The following is a 27,330-nucleotide window of genomic DNA, read 5'->3' as shown; positions in this document are numbered from 1 at the left end:
TTGCTGGATCCAGAGGCAGGCAAGTGTCCTTATACTAAAAGTCAGCAGCTACAGTATTTGTAGCTGCGACTTGTAATTTGTTTAGGGGGAGCCTGGAGCTCCTCTTTAATGTTGGTAAAAAATATAATTTTATTAACTAGAAATATCCAACTGACAATAACCATACTAATGTAGAAATAGCATAGCAACACGCATTTTGCTGGGACATAGCTATATGCAAATATTCACAAAGGATATATCCATGTACTAAATAGCTCATCCATGGAAAGTTACCATGACGACACCCTTCACAAATCAATCTTTTGAGTACAAATATATATTTTTCACCTTGAGCTTTAGTTACCATGGCAGAATAAAAAAACGAAGTTCCCATAGCGGTCTATCTCCCAAGATATAAAATGTATCTTTTTTTTCATTAATACTCTTATTCTATATCAGTTTTAGCAAGCGACATAAAACCTAATTCAGACAGAAGCAATGCATACTGCAAGGTCTTCTTTAGTGATAAATGAATGAAATTAATAGAAATGTCACATCTGGTGGGAACAGCATCTTAGCAACAATTTTGGAATACGGTCACCCTATATAATTAGCACTGTAAACTCCATATAATGGGCTCTTTTAGTTATACTCCTATGCCTGATCTCTGAGGCCAGAAAGACAATTTTTAGATTTCTCCTATTGGCTGCCAGATAGGTCGTACCCAGACATTGGAATTCCACCCAGATGCCCTCACTGGGGGAAATGGCTGGTATTCTAAATGAGATAAGGTATATTGGACTTCTCATAACCATTATTAAGGATAATATTGATAGAGTTTATAAAGAATAGTCGAAACTTTACCACCCCTCTTAGAAAACTATTTTTAGCCACTGGCTGTAGAGTTAATAAAAATAAAAATTATATTCATTTACTCTATAGCCATATTCGCTTCACAGCAGGTGGAAAATGAGTAGGGTAAGCCACAAGGGGACAACCCTTAACCCCCGATCCTCTTCTCTACCTCTATGGTCCTTCTATCCTCCCCTCTCTAACTTTTTCAGCTCCCCACACCCTTCCTTAAACCTCCCTTTATAGGACTTTCCTCTCACATCTCCCACCTCTTACCACTCTATTTATATGGAAACTGGAAATTGTTACGAGTATTCAGACCATGTGGAACATACACTATGTTATCAAAAGTATTGAGACACCTGCCTTTACACGCACATGAATGTTTATGGCATCTCAAGCTCTGTGCACACAGCCGGGATTCTCGTCAGGAAAAAAAATGTGTTTTTTCCTGACGAGATTCCTGGCAAGATTTTCTTGCCGGCAGAGTGTACAGACGTACGATTCAAAAGAACCGCCGTTCTTTTGAATGGCACGAACGCGATGACGTCATCGACTACGATGAGCATGCACTCGTTACATTCAATGCCATCGCCGCCATCTTGCTTCACCCTACTTAAGCCTCGCATGCGTCAGTCATTTCGAGCATGCGCGGGTTTCCATGGAGGCAGGTAAGTATACAGACGCTCGGGTTTCTCAGGTTCTCTATATTTCTTGTCTAGATTCTGGGCAGTTTTCTCGACGAGAAACCTCAAAGCCTCGTACACATGCACAGTTTACTCGGCAAGAAAGCTCTGCCGGCAGTTTTCCTGCCGAGAAAACCGTGCGTCTGTACGAGGCTTCAGTCTTAGTCCATAGGGTTCAATATTGAGTTGTCCCACCCTTTGCAGCTATAACAGCTTCAACTCTTCTGGGAAGGCTGTCCACAAGGTTTAGGAGTGTGTCTATGGGAATGTTTGACCATTCTTCCAGAAGTGCATTTGTGAAGTCCGGCACTGATGTGGACAAGAAGGCCTGGCTCGCAGTCTCCACTTTAATTTATCTCAAAGATGTTCTATTGGGTTGAGGTCAGGATTGTGCAGGCCAGTCATGTTTCTCCACCCCAAACTCACTCGTTCATGGACCTTGCTTTGTGCGCAGTCTCTGCTCTAATTCATCCCAAAGGTGTTCTATCGGATTGGGGCCAGGACTCAAGTTTCTCCACCCCAAACTTGCTCACCCATACTATATTGCCAAAAGTATTGAGCCACCCCTCCAAATCATTTGGTGGAGGGGGGGTTTTGGTGTGGGGGTTGCTTTCCAGGGTTTGGGCTTGGCCCCTTAGTTCTAGTGAAGCGAACTCTTAAGGCGTCATATTTATTTATACGTGTCATTAACTTTGGCTGTAAAATACAGTTACTTTCCCTTTATGTACAGTATATTAAATTTTTAAAAAGTATCTCACAAAAAATGTAACTCTGGAATCACAGGAATGTGCTTTCTGTAAATTTAATCTAATGTGGTGCCATAATTGCAAGCAAGAGAAATTAATATTTTTGACTGTAGCAGCTAACAGATGCTGAATCTCACATTTGCATTACATACTATTAAGAATTGTTTTACAATGTAGGTAAATCTGCTGGCATTAGCTCTCCATGGTGCTGAAACTATGTTTGTACGGTCCTGGTGACAATGGTCACTTTTTTTTAATGCACTTACTTTTTGGCACTGTCTAACAGGAAGTACCTGAACAAGGACCTTCGTGGCAAGATTATCGGATATTATTTTGAAACTTTTGAAATAACATTAACATGTTAAAGTTTTTATGAGATAGTGATTTAGTGATTGGGTTTACAATACATACACTTAAGAGCCGGGTCACACAGGGGCGACCTGTCAGGGACTCAGCCGCCTGACAAGTCGCGGTCCGCTCTATTCAATGGAACCGTTCTAATAGGAGCTACACAAGTCGCTCCGACTTAGAAAAAGGTTCCTGTACGACTTTGGGGGCGACCTGCATTGACTTCAATACAGAAGTCATTTTGCAAGTTGCCTCTCAAGTCGTCTTGAGATCGCCTTGCCGAGTCGCCCCCAAAGTCGTGCCGCCCGTGTGTGAACCGGCTCTTAAAGTGTTTTTCCACCTTTGCAGCCAAATTGGCATAACATCTTTTTTATATTTATTACATGTCCCCATTCACACAGAATACCTTAAAAAAATATTGGAAATTGCAGCTTACCTTTTTTTAGATGCTCCATTTTGGAATCTTCAGTACTCTAAAATCCTAAGTAGTTTTCTTTGTTTATGAGGGGGCCGGCAGCTGTTTTTGAAATTAATAACCCTGTCTGTAGTGTGCAGGCAGACCTTCATTATCATTTGTAACTAGATTTGAACACTGCCTGTTCTAACAAAGGGTTAAAGGTATGTCTTGTATGTTAATGAGGCTAGACCTAGGACAGGTTCACTTTAACATTGTTAAAAAAACATGCGCCTCCTCTTGGAAAACATCTAAAAGGTAAGAATTATTTACAAAAAATACATTTTACACATGCTGTCTGAATGTGAACACATAACAAACATATAGTAAGATTTTATCAAGTTTGACTGCAAATGTGGAAATATGCTTTAAAGTGTCACTAAAGGAATTTTTTTTTTAGCTAAATAGCTACCTTACTGCAGTCCTGGTTTCATGTCCTCATTGTTGGTTTTTGCTTTGATGTTGCTGTAATTCCTCTCTGTTATGGACACTTACTGGTTATCTGTTTCCTGATCACCACAGTACTGGGAGATTTCTCACTGTGGTGACTAATCAAGGAGGTGTGTCTAAAACCCCTCAGCACCAATCCAGTTTCGTTTTGCAAAACCTTCACTGCCCTCTATTGGTTCTCTGGCTCTGTACATCAGAGAACCAGGAAACAACAGCAAAAACTAAACTAAACTGCAGGTACATTATATGATTGTTTTTGATCTATTTTTAATCATTTTTAAAAGGAATCAGTTAACTATTATGTCTCTATACCCTGTAAACAGTAATTTCAGCAAATTTTTGTTTTCCTTTAGTGACCCTTTAAAGGAGTTGTAAACCCTCACAGTTTTTCATCTTAATGCATTCTATGCAGAGCCCACCTTTTTCTTACCTCAGCCCGATCGATTCAGCAACGGGAACAAGCACAGCAGCTCCAGTTGCTGTCTCGGGTGCTCATTGGATAGATTGATGGCAGCAAAAGCCCGGGGGAAGGGTCGAGTCCTGCTGTCTGTGTCAATTGATGCAACAGCAGGACTCGGGAGCGCGCCCGCACGAGTGCCCCCATGGAAAGCATCTCTCCGTGGGGGGCACCTAAGAAAAGGAGGAGCCAGGAGCTGTTATTTAAAAAAAACTAAAGACAAAGCTTTACAATCACTTTAAGGTATTGGAACAAGAGTAGCATTGCATCAGGCATTTTGCATTTTCAAAAGTATACAATGGATTTACGTGTTTCATCTGTGATAGATTTTCTAAATATAGGAAGCCGCATTTCTACAAAATCAAAGAAGCGCCACACTCCCGTCCAGCCAACCTAATGCAGACTTGAAAACGGCCTCAGCCCATAAGTCTCCACCAAAGCCACGCCAAGCTCCTACTTCTATACTGTTTTACTTCACAATGACAGCACAAAATGTAAAGAGTAGAAACAATTTCTGCAAAACCTTAACTTGGTCTGCATACCACGTTAACTTATAGCCGATTCACTTAGTATTAAAATATTGATTCATACACTGGAAGACAGATTCCTATTACCTCCTGTTTGCCGGTACCGGAGGTGACGAGGAGTTGATGGGGATCGGCAGGGACTGTTTTCTGCAGTATCTGTGGAGGTACTACTTTCAGGAATGCTCTTGTCTAGCGATACAGATTCTAAAACTGCAGCTGCAATCAAGAAACACACAAATTATTAGTAGGACAGCATATAAAAGAAATATCACTCTTTTATTAAAATAGAAATCCAACTTTAATCAGATAATAAAGACATAATTCACCACATTGAAATGTACAGGTTCCTAATTATACAAAGCTATACTGATATCTTTGATGGATATAACATCAGTGAGATATTTTTACTATAATATTGGGACCTTACATGAATGAAACATCAAGACTTACCCCACATTGCCTACTCCATATGACAACATGAGTGGTTCTAAAGATACTTAAGTCACTCTGTGGCCTCCATAAGTCATCCTCACTCTCTAAACTCCAGATGTTATTCTGGTACCTAGACATTGATGTTCTCTGACATAAAATCTTCAAAGGTGCATCACATTTCTGCTTTCTCTCTGATGCCAAACATCTCAACAGTAAAAGTGAATCTCTAAAAGGCTCGTGTGCTACATTTCCACTACATGTTCTCCTTTTTCAAAATCATACTGTAGTATAGGGGTCCTCAAACTACGGCCCGCGGAGGACTTTTAACCGGCCCACCCGACCCTGACAGGCAACGCCGGTTACACGGCAGGTTGCAACACAGCGATCCCGCTGTGTCACGGAGATCACAGTGTTAACAGTTCGGGCGCGCTGTGATAAATGTCCCGCCCTCCTCCTCCTAGACTAGCTTGTGTGATAGAGCCAGTGTTCTGTCTATCACACGAGCTGGTCTAGGAGGACACAGTGAGCTTCGTGACACAGCGGGACCGTGACACAGCGGGAATCGTGACAGCAGTTTGGCACAGTAAGGAGAAAGGCTGTGAGGGGCTTACGATGGTGAGGGAGGGGGGCTTGCGATGGTGAGGGGGGCTGATGATGATGAAATGATGATGTAATGATGATGATGATGGTGGGGGGGGGGCTGATGATGATGAAATGATGATGTAATGATGATGGTGAGGGGGGGGCTGATGATAATGAAATGATGATGGTGGGGGGGCTGATGATGATGAAATTATGATGATGATGGTGGGGGGGGGGGCTTGCAATGAGGGGCTGATGATGTAATGATGAAGGTGGGGGGGGCTTGCAATGAGGGGCTTGCAATGGTGAGGGGGGGTTGCAATGAGGGGCTGATGATGGTGAGGGGGGCTTGCAAAGGTGAGGGGGGGTTGCAATGAGGGGCTGATGATGATGTAATGATGATTGGGGGGCTTGCAATGATCTTGATCGGCTTGCAATTAATGATCGTGAGGGGGGGGCTTGCAATGAGGGACTTACAATGACGATGGCGAGGGGGGGCTTGCAATGAGGGGATGATGATGATGTAATGATGATGGTGAGGTGGGGGGGGGGGCTTGCAATGATCATGATCGATTTGCAATTAATGATAGTGAGGGGGGGGCTTGCAATGAGTGGCTTATAATGATGAAGGAGGAGGGTTGCAATGATCATGAGGGGCTTGCAATAGTGAGGGGGGGGCTTGAAATGATGGCTTGAATTTGAAATGGTGGTGAGGGGGGGGCTTGCAATGATGGTCTGAAATGACAGTGAGGGTGGGCATGCAATGATGGCTTGCCCACGACGGTGAGGGTGGGCTCAAAATAACATATGTGCAGTGTACATAGGAAATTGTTCATAGTTTTTTTTATAGTCCGGCCCTAGCGGTCTGAGGGACAGTGAACCGGCCCCCTGTTTGAGGAGGGCCAGCAAGGTAAAACTGAGGGAACAAGGAAAGGAAGCAAGGAAACTCCAAGATGTCTACTGGAAAGAGAAGAGAGACGCCAAGAGCCCTTATGGCATGGTATGTACACAATAATATTATAACACAAAAAAAAAATAATTTTAAATGGAATAACAGACGTAGTAACCTATATTTGGCAAAGTTGCGGCAGCCCAACTGGGTAGGACACGCAACCTTCTAAAGGGGGAAGAATTGAGAATTTCTCCATGCGCCATAAACTTGGTCTTTCTTGATGCCTCAAAAGTCCCAATCCTGGGTCCTCCAAGGGGACATTTGGGAGTAATAAGCATGAATAGGGAGAAAAAAAAAAACATTGACGATTTAAATGGCAGAGGTGCTCGTTGGGATTTGTATTATGGTGTGTTTAGAGATGAATCGGAGTCATCATATCTCTACAGTATCTAGGCCTCTTTTATACTAGCCTCTTAGAGACATTTGCTTCTGCCTGTGATTACAGGCAGACCCGTCCACGGGCACCCTAGACCCGTCCACGGGGACGGGTCTAGGGACAGGAAGAGCCTTTTAGCTAAACAGCACTGTGGAGTGGATGAAATATTTAGTCACATGGTTTCCAGAGTTTTACTTGTACAAACTTGAAAATATAGGCACTTTTATACTTTTAAATCTGCGCACTCCTGAAAATATCTGGTTGTTTTATGTGCTAGTAATTTCAGCAAGTGGAATACGCTTATTGTGTCCAAACACAATATATATTGTGTTTGGACACCATAAGCGCATTGAATGTACTATTGCATTTTCCTCATTTTTAATATATGATATTGCTCCATGGTTTCAAAGTATTGCCAGTATATGCTTACTTACTTTTATTTATATATCATGGGGGTGGGACTTAATCTGAAAAGGCAGTAATCAACATGTAGCTGCTGCTGTGATTCGAACCATGCTGTATCTTGCATGACCTATTTTGTACTGTACATGTAGGTTTGACAAGTGTGCAGGGCACTTATGGCAATCAACAAAGTTTGAAAAAGTGGATGCAGCCAGAAGAACAGCAAAATGAAAAATAATATACATTTCAGCTAATTAACATGAATGGAGAAGATGGGGAACAGGAACCATATTTCTAGAAGATAATATTCTAAAAAGGGAACGTGATTGTGAAGTTGTAGCATTACCTCGACGGATACTCCTTCGTAGCTTGTTACATAGATCAATGCGAGGGTTTTCTGAATTCTCATCAACTGTACCTGGACTTTGCTCTGGTGATGAGAGTCCTTTGCTGAGGTCTAGAGGAACTTTATTAGTGCTGGGAGGCGGGGATGTGGCCGGGCTAAATATTGAAGTTGGACTGCTGGCACTGGATGATGTAGACAAGTCCAAGGCTCCGATCCTAGAGTTTAGTGGAGAGTTCAGGGACAACTTCCTGGCTCTGACGGGCGATGATGTTCTGGAGAGAGATAAGGGAGGCGGAGAAGAAAACTTGCGACAGAGGTGTGGTGACTTCCCATCACTCAGGCTTTGACTGGAAGCAAAAAAGAGTTCTAAAGACCTGGAGAAGTAGTAGAGAGAAGAAATTCTAAAATACATTTGCCAATACATTTTGTAATTATTGCAGTATCTTAATAACCAGGCTATTTTTGCGATATGGCACTGCATTACTTTAACTAACAATTGTGCTGTTGTGCGACACTGTACCCAAATAAAATTTATAACATAGAGCTTTCTTTTGGTAATATTTGATCACCCGAGGTTTTTATATTTTGCGCTATAAACAAAAAAAAAACTGACAATTTAACGAATTTAAATAATCAAATTTCTTCATAAATTTAGGCCAATATGTATTCTGCTACATGTTTTTGGTAAAAAACAAAAACAAAAAACATATATTGATTGGTTTACGTAAACGTTATAGCGTCTACAAACTATGTAACATAGATTTAAAAAAAATAATTATACAAGTAATGACAGCATTTCAGTGACTTATAGCAGGACTGCGAAATTGCGGTGGCCAATCGGACACTGACTAACACTTTGCCTGGAACCAGTGACACTAATACAGTGATCATGCTAAAAGTATGTACTGTCACTGTACTAATGACTTTGTGCTGCTTTTACTAGGGAAAGTAATGGATTCTAGTCCCTGCTTTGCAGGAACACAAATCCATTCCTTCCCCCGTCAGAACTGAAATATGCCTTGTTTACATAGGTATATCTCAGTTCTCTGTGTATTGCCGATGATCGATGGGTGCCAGAGGACAATGAGTGCCTGGCATCCACAGATAGGCTTCTGCTGTGAATTATCAAAACAGAAGCAGTTTTCCGGCGGCGCAAGTTCCCCCCTGCAGGTGAAAGTCTGGAATCACGTATATATATATACGTGACCCGGCACACAGTTGCCGTCCTGTAGTAGTAAAACTGCTATAGGGCGGTTGACAAGCGGTTAATTTCACTAATAAAGTCACAAACACAAGGGCCAATCTAGCTGGAAGCCTATTTACCTATGAATATGCTTTTAGTGCCAGGCTTGTAGTAGGAGTTCACCCTACATATATATTCTGCACAATTCTGGTCATACTCAAATATATGTCAATTTTGTCAAGACAGAGGCCACAGCTGACTAGTTGGAAAAATATCACATATCTAAGAACAGTGACCACATAATAGCTGCTCAGGAACCTTAACTACCTCAGCTCTCATAGTTCTCTACCCCCGTTTCTACTATAGGCCTGTTTTTTTTTGGTGATAGCTTTGTCCATACAAATGTAAACAATTGTTTATTAAAGTGGATGTAAACCTAATTTTTTTAATTTTTTTTTTGATGTCACAATGTAGAGAATAAGATTTCCTATCATCTGTGCCCAGTCTTGCCACACAGAGTTAATCCAGCGCTGAGCGATCCTCTTTTTATTGTTCAGTAAATAAAACAGACTTCCAGATAAAACCAAAGTCCTTTCCGTCCCCATGCTTTGAGTGACTGGTTATTTACATATCTCGTGCACTAGCCTGCAGACATGCACAGTTTCTGTAAACAGTGCACAATTTACATCACCCTCCCCTCTCCCTTCTAGCTCTCCCAGAATTGGCTGCCTGTCCTGTGTTTTGACTAAATGTTTTCAAAATATGAGGTGAGCCACAGTTCAATGTCATGATGAAATGCTCCAGTGAACAGCCATCAGAATATACATAGACAAGTTATTAGGGGAGATATATTTGGTCCGAGCTTGAGTGATCTTCTTCTTATTGTTATATTGAAGTGTGTGTGTGTCTGAGGTCACCTGATAAAATATGCAAAATTCCTATATTACCAGGATGTGTTATGTGGGGGAGGGGTGGATTTCTCACTTTTTATACTTTCACCCAGTAAGGCTGAATCAACTTAGGGCTGGTTCACATTAGTGCGCTGTGCGAGATCGCAAGTGATTCACACCGCACTGCTGTTCAGATCACATGCGATCACATGCGATGTCTGTGCAATGCGATTTCAGCCATACAAACTGTATGGCTGAAATCGCATCTCATTTGGATCAAACACACACAGGACCCTTTTTTTGGTCCACACCAGAATCGCATGGGTGTTCACACCCATGCAATCCGATTCATGTCCTAAGTGTCAGTTTGCAGTGTGATATGCAAGCTGAAATGGGGGTGTCATTACCATTGTATGACACTCCCCAGCAGTTCGCATATGGCAGTGTGAACTGCCGTGCGAGTCGGGTGCGATGTGGGAACCCGCAGTGGATTCGCAGGGTTCCTGAATCGCACCAGTGTGAACCGAGCCTTGGTGGGAGCAGTCAGGTGACATTTGTAGGCTGTATGCTTTGAGGCTTGGTTCACACTGGTGCGATTCGGGAACCCTGCAATTCCACTGCGGGTTCCCACATCGCACCTGACTCGCACGGCAGTTCACACTGCCATATGCAAACTGCTGGGGACTGTCATACAATGGTAATGACACCCCCATTTCAGCTCACATATCGCAGTGCGAACTGTCAGTTTGGACATGAATCGGATCGCATAGGTGTGAACACCCATGCGATTCTGGTGCGGACCAAAAAAAGGGTCCTGTGCATGTTTGGTCCAAATGTGATGCGATTTCAGCCATACAGTTTGTATGGCTGAAATCGCATCGCACAGACATGGCATGTGATATGAACAGCAATGCAGTGCGAATCACAGGAATGCAGAGTGTACAGTGGTGGGTAGTACGTGCAGGATGGTGTCAGGATAGTGTCAGATTATTTTTTTATTTTACAATAAAAAAAAAAAAAATTCATAAGGTTTTTTGAGACCAGTGGATTTTTTTTATTTTTATACATTTTTGCAATTTTATTTTTTTACAATTTATTTTTGTACTATTGAAGGGAGGGTGGTTTTAAAAAAAAAAAAAAATTGAGTCGGTTTCAGTGGGTCAGTGGTCGGTGTCAGTGTGTTAATGGTCGGTGTCAGTGTGTTAATGGTCGGTGTCAGTGGGGCAGTGGTCAGTGTCAGTGGGGCAGTGGTCAGTGGTCGGTGTCAGTTGGTCAGTGTCAGTGGGTCAGTGGTCGGTGTCAGTGGGGCAGTGGTCAGTGTCAGTGGGGCAGTGGTCAGTGGTCGGTGTCAGTTGGTCAGTGTCAGTGGGTCAGTGGTCGGTGTCAGTGGGTCAGCGGTCGGTGTCAGTGGGTCAGCGGTCGGTGTCAGTGGGTCAGCGGTCGGTGTCAGTGGGTCAGCGGTCGGTGTCAGTGGGTCAGCGGTCGGTGTCAGTGGGTCAGCGGTCGGTGTCAGTGGGTCAGCGGTCGGTGTCAGTGGGTCAGCGGTCGGTGTCAGTGGGTCAGCGGTCGGTGTCAGTGTGTTAATGGTCGGTGTCAGTGGGACAGTGGTCAGTGTCAGTGGGGCAGTGGTCAGTGTCAGTGTGTTAATGGTCGGTGTCAGTGGGGCAGTGGTCAGTGTCAGTGGGGCAGTGGTCAGTGTCAGTGGGGCAGTGGTCAGTGTCAGTTGGTCAGTGTCAGTGGGGCAGTGGTCAGTGGGGCAGTGGTCAGTGTCAGTGGGGCAGTGGTCAGTGTCAGTTGGTCGGTGTCAGTGGTCGGTGTCAGTGGGTCAGTGGTCGGTGTCAGTGGGTCAGTGGTCAGTGGTCGGTGTCAGTGGGTCAGTGGTCGGTGTCAGTGGTCGGTGTCAGTGGTCGGTGTCAGTGGGTCAGTGTCAGTGGGTCAGTGGTCGGTGTCAGTGGGTCAGTGGTCGGTGTCAGTGGGTCAGTGGTCGGTGTCAGTGGGGCAGTGGTCGGTGTCAGTGGGGCAGTGGTCAGTGTTAGTGGGGCAGTGGTCAGTGGTCGGTGTCAGTGGTCAGTGTCAGTGGGTCAGTGGGTCAGTGTCAGTGGTCGGTGTCAGTGGGTCAGTGGTCGGTGGGGCAGTGGTCAGTGTCAGTGGGGCAGTGGTCGGTGTCAGTGGGGCAGTGGTCGGTGTCAGTGGGGCAGTGGACGGTGTCAGTGGGGTAGTTGACGGTGTCAGTGGGGCAGTGGATGGTGTCAGTGGGGCAGTGGACTCCATCGTGACAGATTTCCCAAACCCCCCCCCGCAGCATGCGGGAGAGGAGAGAGAAGCTGGCGGGTTGAGGGGGTGGAGGGGGAAGACACAGCGGGTGGATGAGGAGGGGGCCAGAGAAGAAGAAGGGGGGCGCTGGAGGAGGCAGACATGGAGGACAGTCGGGGATGATCGGTGCAGCAGGGACAGCTGTGAACACCGCGATCCCCCATACATCGCTTTTCAGGTGAAAGCCGCGGGAGGGAGAGAAGAAGCGGCTGATGAAAACCATGCAAGGGGGATCGCAGTGTTCACAGCTGTCCCGTCGCACACCGATCATCCCCGACTGTCACTGGACATTCTCATGTGTGCAGAAGTGACAGGGGGCCGCGAGCGCGTTCTGCTTCTTCACAGAACGCGCTCTGTCACTGCTGCACATGCACGGCAGTGTCACCAGGCGTGAGGCTCGTCCTCACAACGCTGACTGGCCAGGGCAGTGTAGTGGTGGGCGGAGCAGTCCTCTGACGTCACGACTCCGCCCACCGAGTGCCGAGAACTAAAACGCCCACAGATTCGGGAATATTGCGGGGGCTCCTAGCAGGTGAGGGGGTGACAATAAAAATATAAGGACAACTGCAGGAGGCATGTAAAGCCTTATATATTTGAAATGTGCCAATGCTTTAAAAATGATGACAGTGGGTTTACATCCACTTTAAGTTTCAAATTGTACAACTTTCCAAAATCATAATGTTTTGGCAAATTTTTAGAATGTACACAATAGGCCATAAAGTCAGAAGAATTGTGTTCTGTGATTCTTCAAGTTAACATATGCACATGTAATTAAACAGAAGAAAATTGTGCCAATAAAAACAGAAGAAATTGATGGGGATGAGGGTAGGATTTAAGGCAATGAAGAAAGGAAGGAAATAAGGTACAAAGGGTAAAGGGAAAAGAAGAAGGTTAGTTACATAGTTACATAGTAGGTCAAGATGAAAAAAGACAGAAGTCCATTAAGTCCAATCTATGTGTGTAATTACCGTATTTATCAGGGTATTGCGCGCTCCGGCGTATAGCACGCACCCCTAAAGTGGACTCGACATTCCTGTAAAAAAAATATTTTAGTACTTACAGTTTTGGTGTCTTGCGTGGCGTCCATCGGCGGCCTCGTCGGGTCTGGCGTCCGTCTGCGGCTTCGGGTGTCCTCTTCGTTGGGTCCGGCGTCCTTCTGCGGCGTCCTCCCCGCTCGATCCCCGCTTTCCCGTGCCGAGTTTGAATACTGCGCCGGCATATACCGAGCGCAGTACACTCGTGTATAGTCGGGCAGGCTCGGCTACTCTCGAGAGGAGCCGAGCCTGCCCGACTATACACGAGTGTACTGCGCTCGGTATATGCCAGCGCAGTATTCAAACTCGGCGCGGGAAAGAGGGTATCGGCATATATCGCGCACCCACGATTTTGCCCTGAAGGGCAAAAAAGTGCGCGGTATACGCCGATAAATACGGTATATGTCAGTATTACATTGTATATCCCTGTATGTTGTGGTCGTTCAGGTGCTTATCTAATAGTTTCTTGAAACTACTGATGCTCCCCGCTGAAACCCCTGCCGGTGGAAGGGAATTTCACATCCTTGCCACTCTTACAGTAAAGAACCCTCTGCACAGTTTAAGATTAAACCTCTTTTCTTATTTTAATGAGTGGACACATGTTTTATTAAAGGAGTTGTAAAGGAAAATATTTTTTGGGCTAAAATTAATGTCTGCAAGGTAGACAGACAGAATAGTGTAATGATTCTGTTACAAAACGAGGAAATACCTATAAAATTCCTTCATCTATATCACCTCCGGCGTTCTAGTTCCTGTTCATTCATTTCCTGGTTTGCGGCTCTCGTTCATGTAAGAACTACGGGCCAGATTCACGTAGATGAGCGGCGGCGTAACGTATCGTAGATACGTTACACCGCCGCAATTTTTCATCGCAAGTGCCTGATTCACCAAGCACTTGCGATGAAAACCTACGCCGGCGGCCTCCGGCGCAAGGCGGGCCAATTCAAATGGGCGTGTGCCATTTAAATTAGGCGCGCGCCCGCCTCGGACCTACCGCGCATGCTCCGTTTCCGAACTCCCGCCGTGCTTTGCGCGAAGTGACGTCATTTTTTCGAACGGCGACGCGCGTATCGTAATTCCGTATTCCTGGACGGCTTACGCAAACAACGTTATTTTTTAAATTTTGACGCGGGAACGACGGCCATACTTTATACAGCAATACGATTGCTGTGTAAAGTTAAGGCACCAAAAAAAACTTGCGACGGGAAACTAGACTAGCGGCGACGTAGCGAACGCGAAAAACCGCCGGGAATCGCCGTAACTCCTAATTTGCATACCCGACGCTGGTTTACGACGCAAACTCCCCCCAGCGGCGGCCGCGGTATTGCATCTTAAGATCCGGCAGTGTAAAACAATTACATCCGTCGGATCTTATGGCTATCTATGCGTAACTGATTCTATGAATCAGTTGCATAGATAGAAACAGGGATAATGCCGTCGTATCCCTTTTGTGAATCTGGCCCTACATTTCCTATAATGCATTGCGGCACACCCAGGAATTCACATCTCCTTGAAGTCTCTAACACGTAGAGAGCGTCCTGCCGCACAGATGTAGTTCCCAGGAGGGGGCGAGCACGTCCCCACCGCAGTAAAGCCTCCCTTCACAGTGGTGAGTAACAATCAGACAAGCAGGAAGTGAACAGAACAGAGAAGAAATAGAGCAACTTCTGAGCAAAAACGAACAATGAGGAAGTGAAAAGAGGAATATCTGCAGGTAAAGGATGCTTATTATGAAAAAAAATAAATCCTTTACAACCCCTTTAAACTCCCTTCCACAGAAAAGTTTTAGGCTCCATGCACACTGAAGCTGATAAACTGTAGTTTATTTGCATTTTGGCTTTTTTTTTTTAAAGCCCATAAACTTAACTTAAGTTAGCCTATGTGCCCATGCACACCTGGGCGTTTTTTAGTGTTAATGAGCTTTGGAGTTTATTGGCTTTTTTCTGAACGCCCGAAATTTGCTTTCAAAGTGCCGTTTTTTGGCTGGATGATCCATTGAAAAAAAAAGGAAAAAAAAAAAAAAAAGCTACAGTGAAAAACGCTGATTAAAGCTATTGCAAAAACGCTAAAAAATGTTGAAAGGCTCCCTGCAAAGCTACTGCCATTTTTTATAGCTTTTTTTAGCTTCAGTGTGCATGGAGCCTTATCCCTATTGTGGGGTTACCAGTGTGGTATTTGTAAATTTAAATCATATCCCCTCTCAAGCGTCTCTTCTCCAGAGGGAATAAGTTCAGTGCTCGTAACCTTTCTTCATAACTAATATCCTCCAGACCCTTTATTAGTTTTGTTGCCTTTCTCTGTACCCGTTCTATTTCCAGCACATCCTTCCTGAGGACTGGTGCCCAGAACTGGACAGCATACTCCAGGTGAGGCCGGACCCGAGTCTTGTAGAGCGGGAGAATTACCCCTTTATCTCTTGAGTTAATCCCCTTTTTGATGCATGCCGATATTCTGTTTGCTTTGTTAGCAGAAGCTTGACATTGCATGACATTGCTGAGCCTATCATCTACTAGGACCCCCAGGTCCTTTTCCATCCTTGATTCCCCCAGTGCTTCTCCCCCAGTGAGTAGATTGAATTCATATTTTTGCCACCCAAATGCATTATGCATTTTTCCACATTAAACCTCATTTGTCATGTAGTTGCCCACCCCATTAATTTAATTAACTCCACATCCTGGGGAGAAGTTATTGCCCTGCTTAGCTTAGTATAGTCTGCCAATACAGAGATTGAACTGTTCACCCCATTCTCCAGGTCGTTTATGAATAAATTAAATAGGATTGGTCCCAGGACAGAACCCTGGGGGACCCCACTACCCACCCCTGACCATTCCGAGTACTCCCCATTTAGCACTACCCTCTGAACTCACCCTTGTAGCCAGTTTTCAATTCATGTGCTCACCATATGGTTCATGTCAACTGACCTTACTTACTTGTACAGTAAACGTTTATGGGTAACTTTGCAAAATCCAGATACACCATGTCTACAGACTTTCCTTTATCTATATGGCAACGCACCTCCTCATAGAAGGTTATAGATTGGTTTGGCAAGAACGATTCTTCATGAATCCATTACTGCTGATGATACCGTTTTCTTTACTAAAACCTTGTATATAGTTCCTTATCATCCCCTCCAAGAGCTTGCATACTGTTGATGTTAGGCTAGCTGGTCAAATCCCAGGAATGTATTTTGGCCTTTTTTTAAATATTGGTGCTACATTGGCTTTTCTCCAATCAGCTGGTACCATTCCAGTCAGTAGACTGTCAGTAAAAATTAGGAACAATGGTCTAGCAATTACTTGACTGAGTTCCCTAAGGACCCTCGTGTGCAAGCCATCTGGTCCCGGTGAAGTATTAATGTTAAGTTTTTCAAGTCTATTTCTAATTCTGTCCTCTGTTAGCCATGAGGGTTCTTCCTGTGATGTGTCATGAGGATAAACACTGAAGTTTTGGTTACTAAAGCCCCCCGATTCCCTTGTGAAGATGAGAAGAATAAATTCAATACCTTCGCCATTTCCCCATCCTTTGTAACCAGATTTCCTTCCTCATTCTTTATGGGGTCAAAATGGTCTGTCCTCCCTCTTTTACTGTTTATATACTTAAAGAATTTTAATTTTTAATTTTTTTATTGCTCTCCTCCACTATGTGTCTTTCGTGTCTATCTTAGCCACTCTAATTACACCCTTACATTTCTTGTTGCATTCTTTGTAAAGTCTGAATGCTGATGATGATCCCTCAGCCTTGTATTTTTTAAAAGGCCTTCTCCTTTGCTTTTATATGCATTGTTACATTGGAGTTAAGCCATCCAGGACTTCTGTTCTCTCTTTTAAATGTATTTCCCAATGAGATGCACTGGCAAATATGCTCTTAAAGCAAACCCATTTCTCCTCCCTGTTCTTTGTTCCTTATATTTTATCCTAATATATATCTTCTAGCAAGGTTCATAGTTTAGAGAAGTTGGCTCCTTTGAAATTCCTTAACTTTGTATTCCCCTTTTGTTTTATATTTGTGTGATTTATACTGAAGCTAATTGACCTGTAATCCCTGTTTCCTAAATTGCCCCTTGGTAATCAGAAGGTCTAGTAACTCTTTGTTAGTGACAGAGAGGGGATTGCCCTATACCTAAAATTAAATATATCAGAAGGAATCTGTGGGATATACGACAACAGAATGATAAAGTCATTTCAACACTAATTCTAGGTGTACCTTTTCGGACTTAGGTGTTCAGCAGGAATTTGAATGCATCTGTAGTATGGTATATGCCCCAGCTGTTGTCATTGTTGCTTGCTATCAGATTATCCACCTGCATAATATCATTCATTATGGAGGTCCCGGTTAGCAAAGGTAGTGTCTCCATGGGCCCCCAATAACTAGATTTTGTGGTTAGAGCTGCATAACAGATTTGCAAACTTTTATGGATCCAGGGAGCATTGACAGTATTGCGATTTTGTGTGAACCAGTAAAGGTTGTAGATTTATTCCAAAAAGGTTGTAACCTATTCCAACTCCACCATATATTCTTTTTTACTGTAAACTTTACCAACAAATATCAGGGGAGGCAGGTGACTGGCACTTTAGAGTAACAGGACTTCCATACCAACAGTAATTTCATAGTTCTTCTGTTGGAAATAACTAGGTTTGGAGAAAGTGCGAATTAACATGAATGCCTTGGAACACTCCTCCTCTGAGAATATTTCCCAATGCCCCTCTCCCACTTATTCATAATTAAAACTTCCCTTAATCAAGCACAACTGCTCAAACTGTGTAAGGGGGCAGTAAAAGAAAGCTATGAATTTCCTGAATTTCAAAATCTGATAATTGACTAACTTGGTACTACTGTAATCTCTCTATTAGTTTGGGAGTTAAGGTTGAAATCTGTACAAAGAGTGTGTTGTAATGGGATTAAAATATTTAGCATCTGAGCATCCAGAGAGTATGCAAAAATTACAACCTTAGTAGGGGTTATGCCTAGAGAAAACTGTAGATTGCTAAAGATGGCAATGAAGTTCAGGACTTGTGAAGAGATCCGTGGTGGACATCTGTGATTTTTCAGACCCTTTCCTACATACATTTTCTAGGTTAGTATTGAAATTATTGTATCAGCACAGGAGCCAGACAACCTCATTTTCAGATGTAATGGCAACACCCACATATCTCTCACTTAAACCTGGTAGTAATTATACAAGCAAAGTAAGCACACATGACACTGGGCTGTATTGTACATACCTGACTGGAATTGATGTGAAAGGTCTCTTGTATATATCAGCCAGCTTTTCCAGGACCACAAACGCTGTGGTAAATATCCTGTAGGTATGCAGGAAAGTGTTGAGGAAATCGATGCTGAGGAAGCGCAAGTCAGTCAATCTCTCTAGAAGACGCTCCACGCTGGCATAGCGGATCTGAGGGACCTTGCAGGAGTTCAGGGTTTTACTAAAACAGATATCCACATCATCTTTATGCAGTCGTGCGTCCGATCTAAAACATTCATAAACAGGAAGCTTGCCTCAGCTGGACAATTCCATGGTTTATATTATAAAATTATGGCTTTCAAAAATACAAGCTAAACTATAATACACCTATTAAAGTTAAAATTTGCCACTGGATATAGGAACTCTAATGCCGCGTACACACGGTCGTTTTTTGTCTTGTAAAAAAACTACATTTTTTCTCATGAAAAAAAACTACGTTTTTCAAACATCATTTTAAAAAACGACGTTGCCTACACACCATCGTTTTTTCAAAATGCTCTAGCAAAGCGCGGTTACGTTCAGCACGTACGGCGGCACTCTGTTCCATTCAAGCTCGCGTCATAACTTGCTTCTGAGCATGCACGGGTTTAAAAACGTTGTTTTAAGCGTTGTTTTAGCCCACACACGATCATTTTAAATGACACAAAAAACAACATTTTGAAAAACGACATAAAAAATTGAAGCATGTTCGAATTTTTTTTGGTCGTTTTCCAGAAGACAAAAAACGACGTTTTGCCCACACACGATCATTTTAATTGACGTTTTTTAAAACGTCGTTTTTTTTCATCACAAAAAACGACCGTGTGTACGCGGCATAATAAGCACAAATCACCATAAAAAAACACCATATGAGTAAATCTTTGTTCTTTTCATGACACAGCGTTGTTATTATGGGGGTTAATGTGTGTATAGTATGTTTGCGCAGATTTTTTTATGTAGTGTTTTATGCATGTTACCACAAATGCATTCTCCCACTAGACGTAATGTATATATCCTGTATATGAGTTAAGATGCATATCTAAAAGGTGGCCTTAAACATCTCTTAACCACTTAAGACCCGGACCAATATGCAGGTTAAGGACCTTGCCCCTATTTGCGATTTGGTACTGCGTCGCTTTAACTGACAATTGCGCGGTCGTGCTACGTTGCGCCCAAACAAAATTGGCGTCCTCTGCTGTTTTTATTTTTTGCGCTATAAACAAAAATAGAGCAACAATTTTGAAAAAAATTCAATATTTTTTACTTTTTGCTATAATAAATATCCCCAAAAAAGATATAAAAAAATATATTTTTTCCTCAGTTTAGGCAGATACGTATTATTTTTTTACATATTTTTGGTAAAAAAAATCGCAATAAGCGTTTAACGATTGGTTTGCGCAAAATGTATAGCGTTTACAAAATATGGGATAGTTTTATGGCATTTTTATAAATATTTTTTTTTTACTACTAATGGCGGTGATCAGCGATTTTTTTTGTGACTGCGACATTATGGCGGACACATCGGACAATTTTGACACATTTTTGGGACCATTGTCATTTTCATAGCAAAAAGTGCTATAAAAATGCATTGATTACTGTGAAAATGACAATTGCAGTTTAGGAGTTAACCACTAGGGGGCACTGTATGGGTTAAGTGTGACCTCATATGTGTTTCTAACTGTAGGGGGGCAGGGCTGGATGTGTGACGTCATTGATCGTCTTTCCCTATATCAGGCGATCAATGACAGTGCCACAGTTTACACACACCTCTCCCCGTTCTTCAGCTCCTGTGACCGATCGCGGGACACCAGCGGCGATCGGGTCCACAGGTCCCGCGGTTACGGAGCTTCGGACCGGGTCGCGTGCGTTCGCGACCCACGGCTGGGCTCTTAAAGGCAACGTACCTGTACGTGCCTGTGCCCAACTGTGCCATTCTGCCGACGTATATGTGCAGGAAGCGGTCCTTAAAGCGGGGGTTCACCCTATTAAAAAAAGCATTACATTCGGCATCGTAGCGCGAGCTACAGTATGCCGGTCTTACATTTTTTATCCCCGTACTCACTGTGCTATTGTACATTGAAGATTCCGGGGAATGGGCATTCCTATGGTGAGAGAAGGTGATTGACGGCCGGCCCTGGCACGTCACGCTTCTCCGGAAATAGCCGAAATAGGCTTGGCTCTTCACGGCGCCTGCGCATAGCCTGTGCGCAGGCGCCGTGAAGAGCCGAGACCTACTCCGGCTGTCTTCGGGGAGCGTGACGTGCCAGAGCCGGCCGTCAATCATCCTCCCTCTCCATAGGCACGCCCATTCCCCGCGGGAGTCGGAATCTTCAATGTGCAATAGCACAGTGAGTACGGGGATAAAAAATGTAAGACCGGCATACTGTAGCTCACGCTACGATGCCGAATGTAATGCTGCATTGTTGTTAAGGAGGGTGAACCACCGCTTTAAGTGGTTAATAGGAAACTTAAATAATTCTGGGTCATTTTTATTCTTAAAGTGATTGTATCTATCTGTTCTTTAGTAAGGATGAAAAATGTTTTATTGTTCTTTTTTGTTATCCACGTAAAGTGGTATTAAACCCAAAAACAAAAATGTAACATATTTCAATTTACTAATCCTTAAATGTGGTGTCTAAGGCCACAACCCCACAATGTACGTATATTATGTTATCCTCAGCTTCTAGAAATTGCCTTATATGGGAAAATTGGAACAAGACTGGTGGAATGGCATAAACTAGCAGCTAAGGCATCTATAACATTTATAAAAACATCAAGTATTGAAGCAAATTATAAAGTGTTGTCACAATGATTCCATCCAGATCAGCCTCATATGTACCTGATGCATGACCCAATTGCTTCCAAGGAAGCTAACAGGAAAGCAAAGTACATAATATACTGTATGGTGGTCTTGTCCAAATGTCAGGCTATTCTGAATTAGAATATAATATTTTAATCCAGAATTAGAATAGATAATTTCATATATTCTTACACAAATAAATCTTAGCAAGTCTCCATCCAAAGCAATGCTAAAAAGGTTTAGTGGAGAGATTCCTAGATGATCCAGGAGGCTGACATTCTTTATTTGTATAGAAGCTAGACACTGCCTCTCCCATTTGATGTGGTGAAAGCTATACTCTTCTTGACAATTTTGAATGGAAGATTAACTATGGTACTAAATAAATAACGAGATGCAGGCCTTCAGGAGAGTGTGAGACCCAAGAATTCCATACCTTTCAGGGGCAAGGCAGTGAATAGGTGGTCAACCCAGCATGACAGAAACTCCCTCGCTGACCCTAACCCATTGCCCCTTGTTTCTATACCCATTCATTTTTCAATTCTATTCACTTTTATTTACCTAGAGAATTCAGTACCTTATAATGCCCAAGGCACTTTTCTTGGATATTTCCTTTTACCTTGTGTTGTGGCATTATGTGTCTCTGCTATGGAACGACAATAGCAAGTGGCTTTTGTAGTCCAGTGATGTTTGACTGACTTACTTACAGATAATGAGGGTGGAGAGACACAAACTATGTAAAATCTTGTGAGCAAATTTCCTTTGCCTAACAACTGTTACTTATTATAATAGGATTGTTGGAGAATGTTAACCACACTAGTTGTCTATATAGCAATGTTAATTTTTCTTTGGTTGCTGCTCTAGTTTTATTTTGTTTTCCCTTGTTTTTACTGGTAAATGTGGCTAGTAACACTCTTCCTATCTTAGGGTGTCTTCATTCTGGATGAAGGAGAAACAGAGACACATTTGGAGACCAGCATTGTCAATCTGGGGAGAAGGTAGTGATAGACGCCCCAGCAGATTTAGATGGACTTGCCTAAAAATAAAAGCCAAACTCCTGCTAACAATTTTTAAGCAGTTATAGCAAAATATGTAACTTTTTTTTTGTTTGTTTTTTTTTTTCCTTTTTTGATAAAGGTTTAAGCTTGAGATTTTGGTCTGTTAAAGGAAGTTGATACACAAAGACTTACTGGCCAGATCAGATTTAAAAAAAAAAAAGAGCCTATAAAAGAAAGCGAATGCAGCCACCACATTAAAGAATTGGCAAACTGCAATAACATAGATTTTTGTTTAATACCACTTTAATCTTCTTTCCATTTGTGTCCTGTACCTTTATGCCATAAATGACCAGCTTAATCCACATATAATATACTATAGGAGACTTTTATAGTACCATTTTTAACTATCTTGTATATTACAAAAACATCCAGATTTACTAAAGAAGCTAAAAATCTTCACACAATAAATTGTGTGAAGATTAATTGTGGTTATCCAATCCTATGCAGATGAACAATGAACCCAAAATATATTCAGACTTTACATGTACCACTCAGGGAAGAATGCATAAATAAAAACACTTAATTTTTATTGTTACCAACATATACAATTTCAAACAAAACATAAAAAAAATTCCACTGTTCCACATGACATGCCCAACACCATTCCCTTGTATCATTAATGCAATGTTATCTTGTGTATAGCACAACAATGGCCAATGGAGGAATGGCATCCGATCTCAATGCATCTCACAGACTTGGTCTGCTTCCTCAGGATGGAACAGTGAGGTCATTAACAGTTTTGTAGTGCTGTATGTATTTATATCACAACCAGAACTACCTTCTGGTTGTTATATACTAAATATACAGAGCGCTAGAAAACTGTTTATTAATCTAAATTATTTAATTAAAGCGGGGGTTCACCCTTAGAGGGCACTTTTCCCCCTTAGATTCCTGCTCGTTATTACTAGGGGAATCGGCTATTTATTTTAAAATATGTGCAGTACTTACCCGTTTACGAGACGCATCCTCTCCGTCGCTTCCGGGTATGGGCTTCGGGAATGGGCGTTCCTTCTTGATTGACAGGTTTCCGAGAGGCTTCCGACGGTCGCATCCATCGCGTCACGATTTTCCGAAAGAAGCCGAACGTCGGTGCGCAGGCGCAGTATAGAGCCGCACCGACGTTCGGCTTCTTTCGGCTACGAGTGACGCGATGGATGCGACCGTCGGAAGCCTCTCGGAAGAATGTCAATCAAGAAGGAACGCCCGCTCCCGAAGACCCATACCCGGAAGCGACGGAAGAAGATGCAGCTCGAAAACGGGTAAGTACTGCACATATTTTAATATAAATAGCCGATTCCCCTAGACCGAACGAGCAGGAAGCTAAGGGGAGATTTTTTTTTTTTTTTTAAATGGGTGAACTCCCGCTTTAATCATTTAATAATTGTTGAAGCCTTTCTTTTTCCAAAATGTATCTGAACTGGTTCATTTTGTTGCTTACATTCTCCTCACCAACTATGGGGAAAAAAGGCTCAAATGCTGTCCATTCACTATCAATTGTCACTGAAACATATGACCATCTCTTACCTGATCATGTGTGGAACTGTGACCTTAGAGTTCTCCTCGAACACGTTGCTCATCAAGCCATTGCATCTAATATTCTCAATACACTGTCAAGAAAAAAAAATATGGTGACCACAGGGTCTTAAACATATATAATGGCTTACATTTTCAGCCTGAGAAAAAAATTATAAGCAATCTCTACAACATATAAGCAACCTTAGAGAGATGGAGATCTACTTGAACAACACTGATGAAGTCAAAGATCACCGGGCACAGTGTCCTGTTGTTAGGGCCAGAAAGGCATGTTCCATGTGTGTTTTCTGCAACATGTTCAAAATGCACTGCCTTTGTGATCTACTTCGGGTGATAATACATTGTTAACCCCAAACATAGATCACAAATGCAGTGTGTTTGTGAGCACAAAAATAAAATAAGTATTACAAGAGAGTGCAGGGTTCATGAGGGCATTACACTCAGAATGCAGGGTTCAGAAGTGCGTTACGCTCAGAATGCAGTGTTCAGAAGTGCGTTGCGCTCAGAATGCAGGGTTGAGAAGTGTGTTATACTCAGAATGCAGGATTGAGAAGTGTGTTATACTCAGAATGCTTGGCTCAGGAGTGCATTGCGCTAAGAATAACGCAGGGATAAGGAGTGCATTACGCTCAGAATAATGCAGGGAGGAGTGCGCTACACTCAAAATGCTGGGATGAGGAGTGCGTTACGCTCAGATTGCAGTGATCAGGAGTGCATCGCGTTCAGAATGCAGGGTCAAGGGTTTCATTGCACTCAGAATGCAGGGATCAGGAGTGCGTTATGCTCAGAATGCAGGGATCAGGAGTGCGCTGCGCTCAGAATGCAGGGATCAGGAGTGCATTGCGCTCAGAATGCAGGGATCAGGAGTGCGTTGCGCTCAAAATGCAGGGACCAGGAGTGCATTGCGCTCAGAATGCAGGGATCAGGAGTGCGTTGCGCTCAGAATGCAGGGATCAGGAGTGTGTTACACTCAGAGGGCCAGATTCTCATACATTCGCGCTGCTCCTGGGCAGCGTAATATATCGTTACACCGCCGCAGGTCTACAGGTTTACATCCTGATTCTCAGAACACTTACCTGTAAACTTGCGGCGGTGTAGCGTTAGATTGCTCGTCGCAAGCCCGCCCAATTCAAATGGGGAGGGCACCATTTAAATTAGGCGCGCTCCCGCGCCGAGCGTACTGCGCATGCTCCGTCGGGTAAATTACCCGACGTGCATTGCACTAAATGACGTCGCCCCGACGTCATTTGCCTAGATGTATACGTAAATGGCGTCCAGCGCCATTCACGGACGTCTTACGCAAACGACGTAATTTTTATTGAATTCGACGCGGGAACGACGGCCATCGTTAACATTGGTTGCGCCTGCTAATTAGCAGGGGCAACCTTACGCGTCGGGTACGCTACGCAAACGACGTTAATTCGCTGCGTCGACCTCGCGTATGTTCGGGAATCGCCGTACTTACCTAATTTGCATAGACGACGGGGAAAAGCGACTATGCGACACCTAGCGGCGGAAAAAAAAATTACTTTTAAGATCTGACAGCGTAACAGCCTTACGCTTGTCAGATCTAATGGGTACCTATGCGCAACTGATTCTGAGAATCAGTTGCATAGATACCCGGGGCCAGATGAGGTGTTACGACGGCGCTAATGGTGTTGCGCCATCGTAACGCCTTTGAGAATCTGGCCCAGAATGCAGAGTTGGGGATGGTGATGTTAAGGGTGCTAGAGGACACTGCTATGGGGGTGACCCTGCCCATAGCAGTGTGCACTGCCCCCTTCACATCACCTCCTCCCACATAGCAGTGTCCTCTTCTTCCCCCTTTAGCAGTGACCTCTGGACCTCTTCCCTCCCATAGCAGTGTTCCATAACATCCTACCTCTGCACACAGCGGAGATCAGGAGAAAGCACAGTTCTGGACAGGGGACGGGAGCTGGCCGAGTGACTTCTCATATTAACAAGCTGTAATTGGTTGCTTAGGACCTAGCAACCAATCACCTGCGGGTTAACGTAAAAAGTTAACTTGGACAGCTCCTCCTCCTGCCCTCTGTCCTTAGCTGTGCTGGCTCTCACTCCCCGCTGTTCACTGGTGACAGCGGCGGAGGCGGGTCGTGGAGAGAGAAAAGAACCAAAGGGAGTGGCTGGTGGCGGAGAGAGAACTAGTCCAGTACCTGCGGTGCAGACCTGTTTGCGGTCTATCTGTCACTTGTCTGTGGTCGACAGGTAGCCCGTGATCGATGGGTTGCTGACCCCCGCTCCTTCCTTTATTTATGCCATTGTGTATTTCAAATCCTAGATGAAATTCCCACCAGGGATGAAGTCTACCTGGATTTTGTGTGCTTGTCCTTGTTTGAACTTTCTCTGTCTTGACAGTTCAACAACACATTTTTCATTTAAGTGGTTTGCGCTCAAAATAAGCAATGGACGGTATGTGTGTGGCTGTGTTGGTATGACTTTTTAAAAATAAAGAAAATTCAATTTCACAACAATACATGTTATACATTTATACATACATTTATCCAGATACATTAACTTACTTCTTACATTCACCCACCCAAAAGAAAGATAGAAGAAAAAAAACACAAACCCGCCCCCCCTTACCATACTCCTCCCCCTCCTCCTCAACCCCACAGATACCCAACCATCTCCCATGTTGGATCATCTTTAAGTTTCATGGTCCCAAGCCTCTACCCATCCTTTCCAAATAGCATCACATTTATCTCTACTCCCTCTATGTGTATAAGTGAATTCCTCCTTGATTAGAGTTTCTTTAATTTGTATTCTCCATTCTTCAACCATCGGGGGGGGGGGGGGGGTATTTAGATATCCATTCCTGGGCTATTAGTTTTCGAGCCTGGAACAGGCCTCTCGTCATTGCAATATAGGTATTTTTTTAAATATTTGGTTCCTCCATTATGTTTAATAGGCATATTTTCAGGTCTAGTGGCATTTCTATACATAATACAGTGTTTATATTTTTAGTTATATCCTGCCAATACTGATGAAGTTTGGGGCATCTCCACAGCATGTGTAACAGATTGGCCGAGGCACCATTACACCGTGGGCATAAAAAGGATTCCCTACGTTTCCACTTGAACAATTTTTCCGGGGTATAATATGATCTATGGGCCAGATCCACAAAAACCTGGCGCAACTTAAAAAATCCCATTTAAGTTACACTGCCTTAAAATTTCTACCTAAGTGCCCGATCCACAAAGCACTTACCTAGAAATTTCAGGCTGTGTAACTTAAATCCGGCCGGCGCAAGGCGTTCCTATTCAAATGGGGCGAGTCCCATTTAAATGAGGCGCGCTCCCGCGCCGGCCGTACTGCGCATGCGCAAAGTTACCTTACGCCGAGTTTTGTGGATCGCACCGGCTTAAAAAAGTTGCGTCGGGAAAGAAAAAAAAATTTTTACAGCGTCGCTCGGCATGCATTCCTGAGGGAGAACTCCATGCCAATTTTCAAATAAAAAACCGGCATGGGTTCCCCCTCCAGGAGCATACCAGGCCCTTAGGTCTGGTATGGGTTGTAAGGAGACCCCCCCTACGCCGAAAAATCGACGTAGGGGGTCCCCCTACAATCCATACCAGTATCCAAAGCACGCTACCCGGCCGGCCAGGAAGGGAGTGGGGACGAGCGAGCGCCCCCCCCCTCCTGAGCCGTACCAGGCCGCATGCCCTCAACATGGGGGGGTTGGGTGCTC

The 27,330-nt window shown here is 43.6% G+C and overlaps 1 protein-coding gene across 3 annotated transcripts in view; it reads right to left on the bottom strand.

Moving 5' to 3' along the window:
• The window catches only part of RASGRF2 (Ras protein specific guanine nucleotide releasing factor 2), a 486,592-nt gene that overhangs the window by 101,756 nt on the left and 357,506 nt on the right, over positions 1-27,330 (bottom strand). For 2 of the 3 annotated variants that reach the window (XM_040341627.1, XM_040341631.1), the window contains exons 13-16: positions 23,613-23,695; positions 18,232-18,480; positions 7,590-7,963; positions 4,587-4,715 (exon numbers count right to left, since the gene is read on the bottom strand). In XM_040341627.1, coding sequence (XP_040197561.1) covers positions 4,587-4,715; positions 7,590-7,963; positions 18,232-18,480; positions 23,613-23,695 — 835 coding nt within the window. The remainder of the gene's footprint in view (positions 1-4,586; positions 4,716-7,589; positions 7,964-18,231; positions 18,481-23,612; positions 23,696-27,330) is intronic. The other variant, XM_040341628.1, reaches the window with a different exon arrangement.

The sequence above is a fragment of the Rana temporaria genome, chromosome 1, assembly GCF_905171775.1.
Source record: "Rana temporaria chromosome 1, aRanTem1.1, whole genome shotgun sequence".
In the NCBI taxonomy this organism is placed as follows: domain Eukaryota; kingdom Metazoa; phylum Chordata; class Amphibia; order Anura; family Ranidae; genus Rana; species Rana temporaria.
The sequence above is the reverse complement of the archived record's forward strand: the minus strand, read 5'-3'. Positions and strand labels throughout refer to the sequence as shown.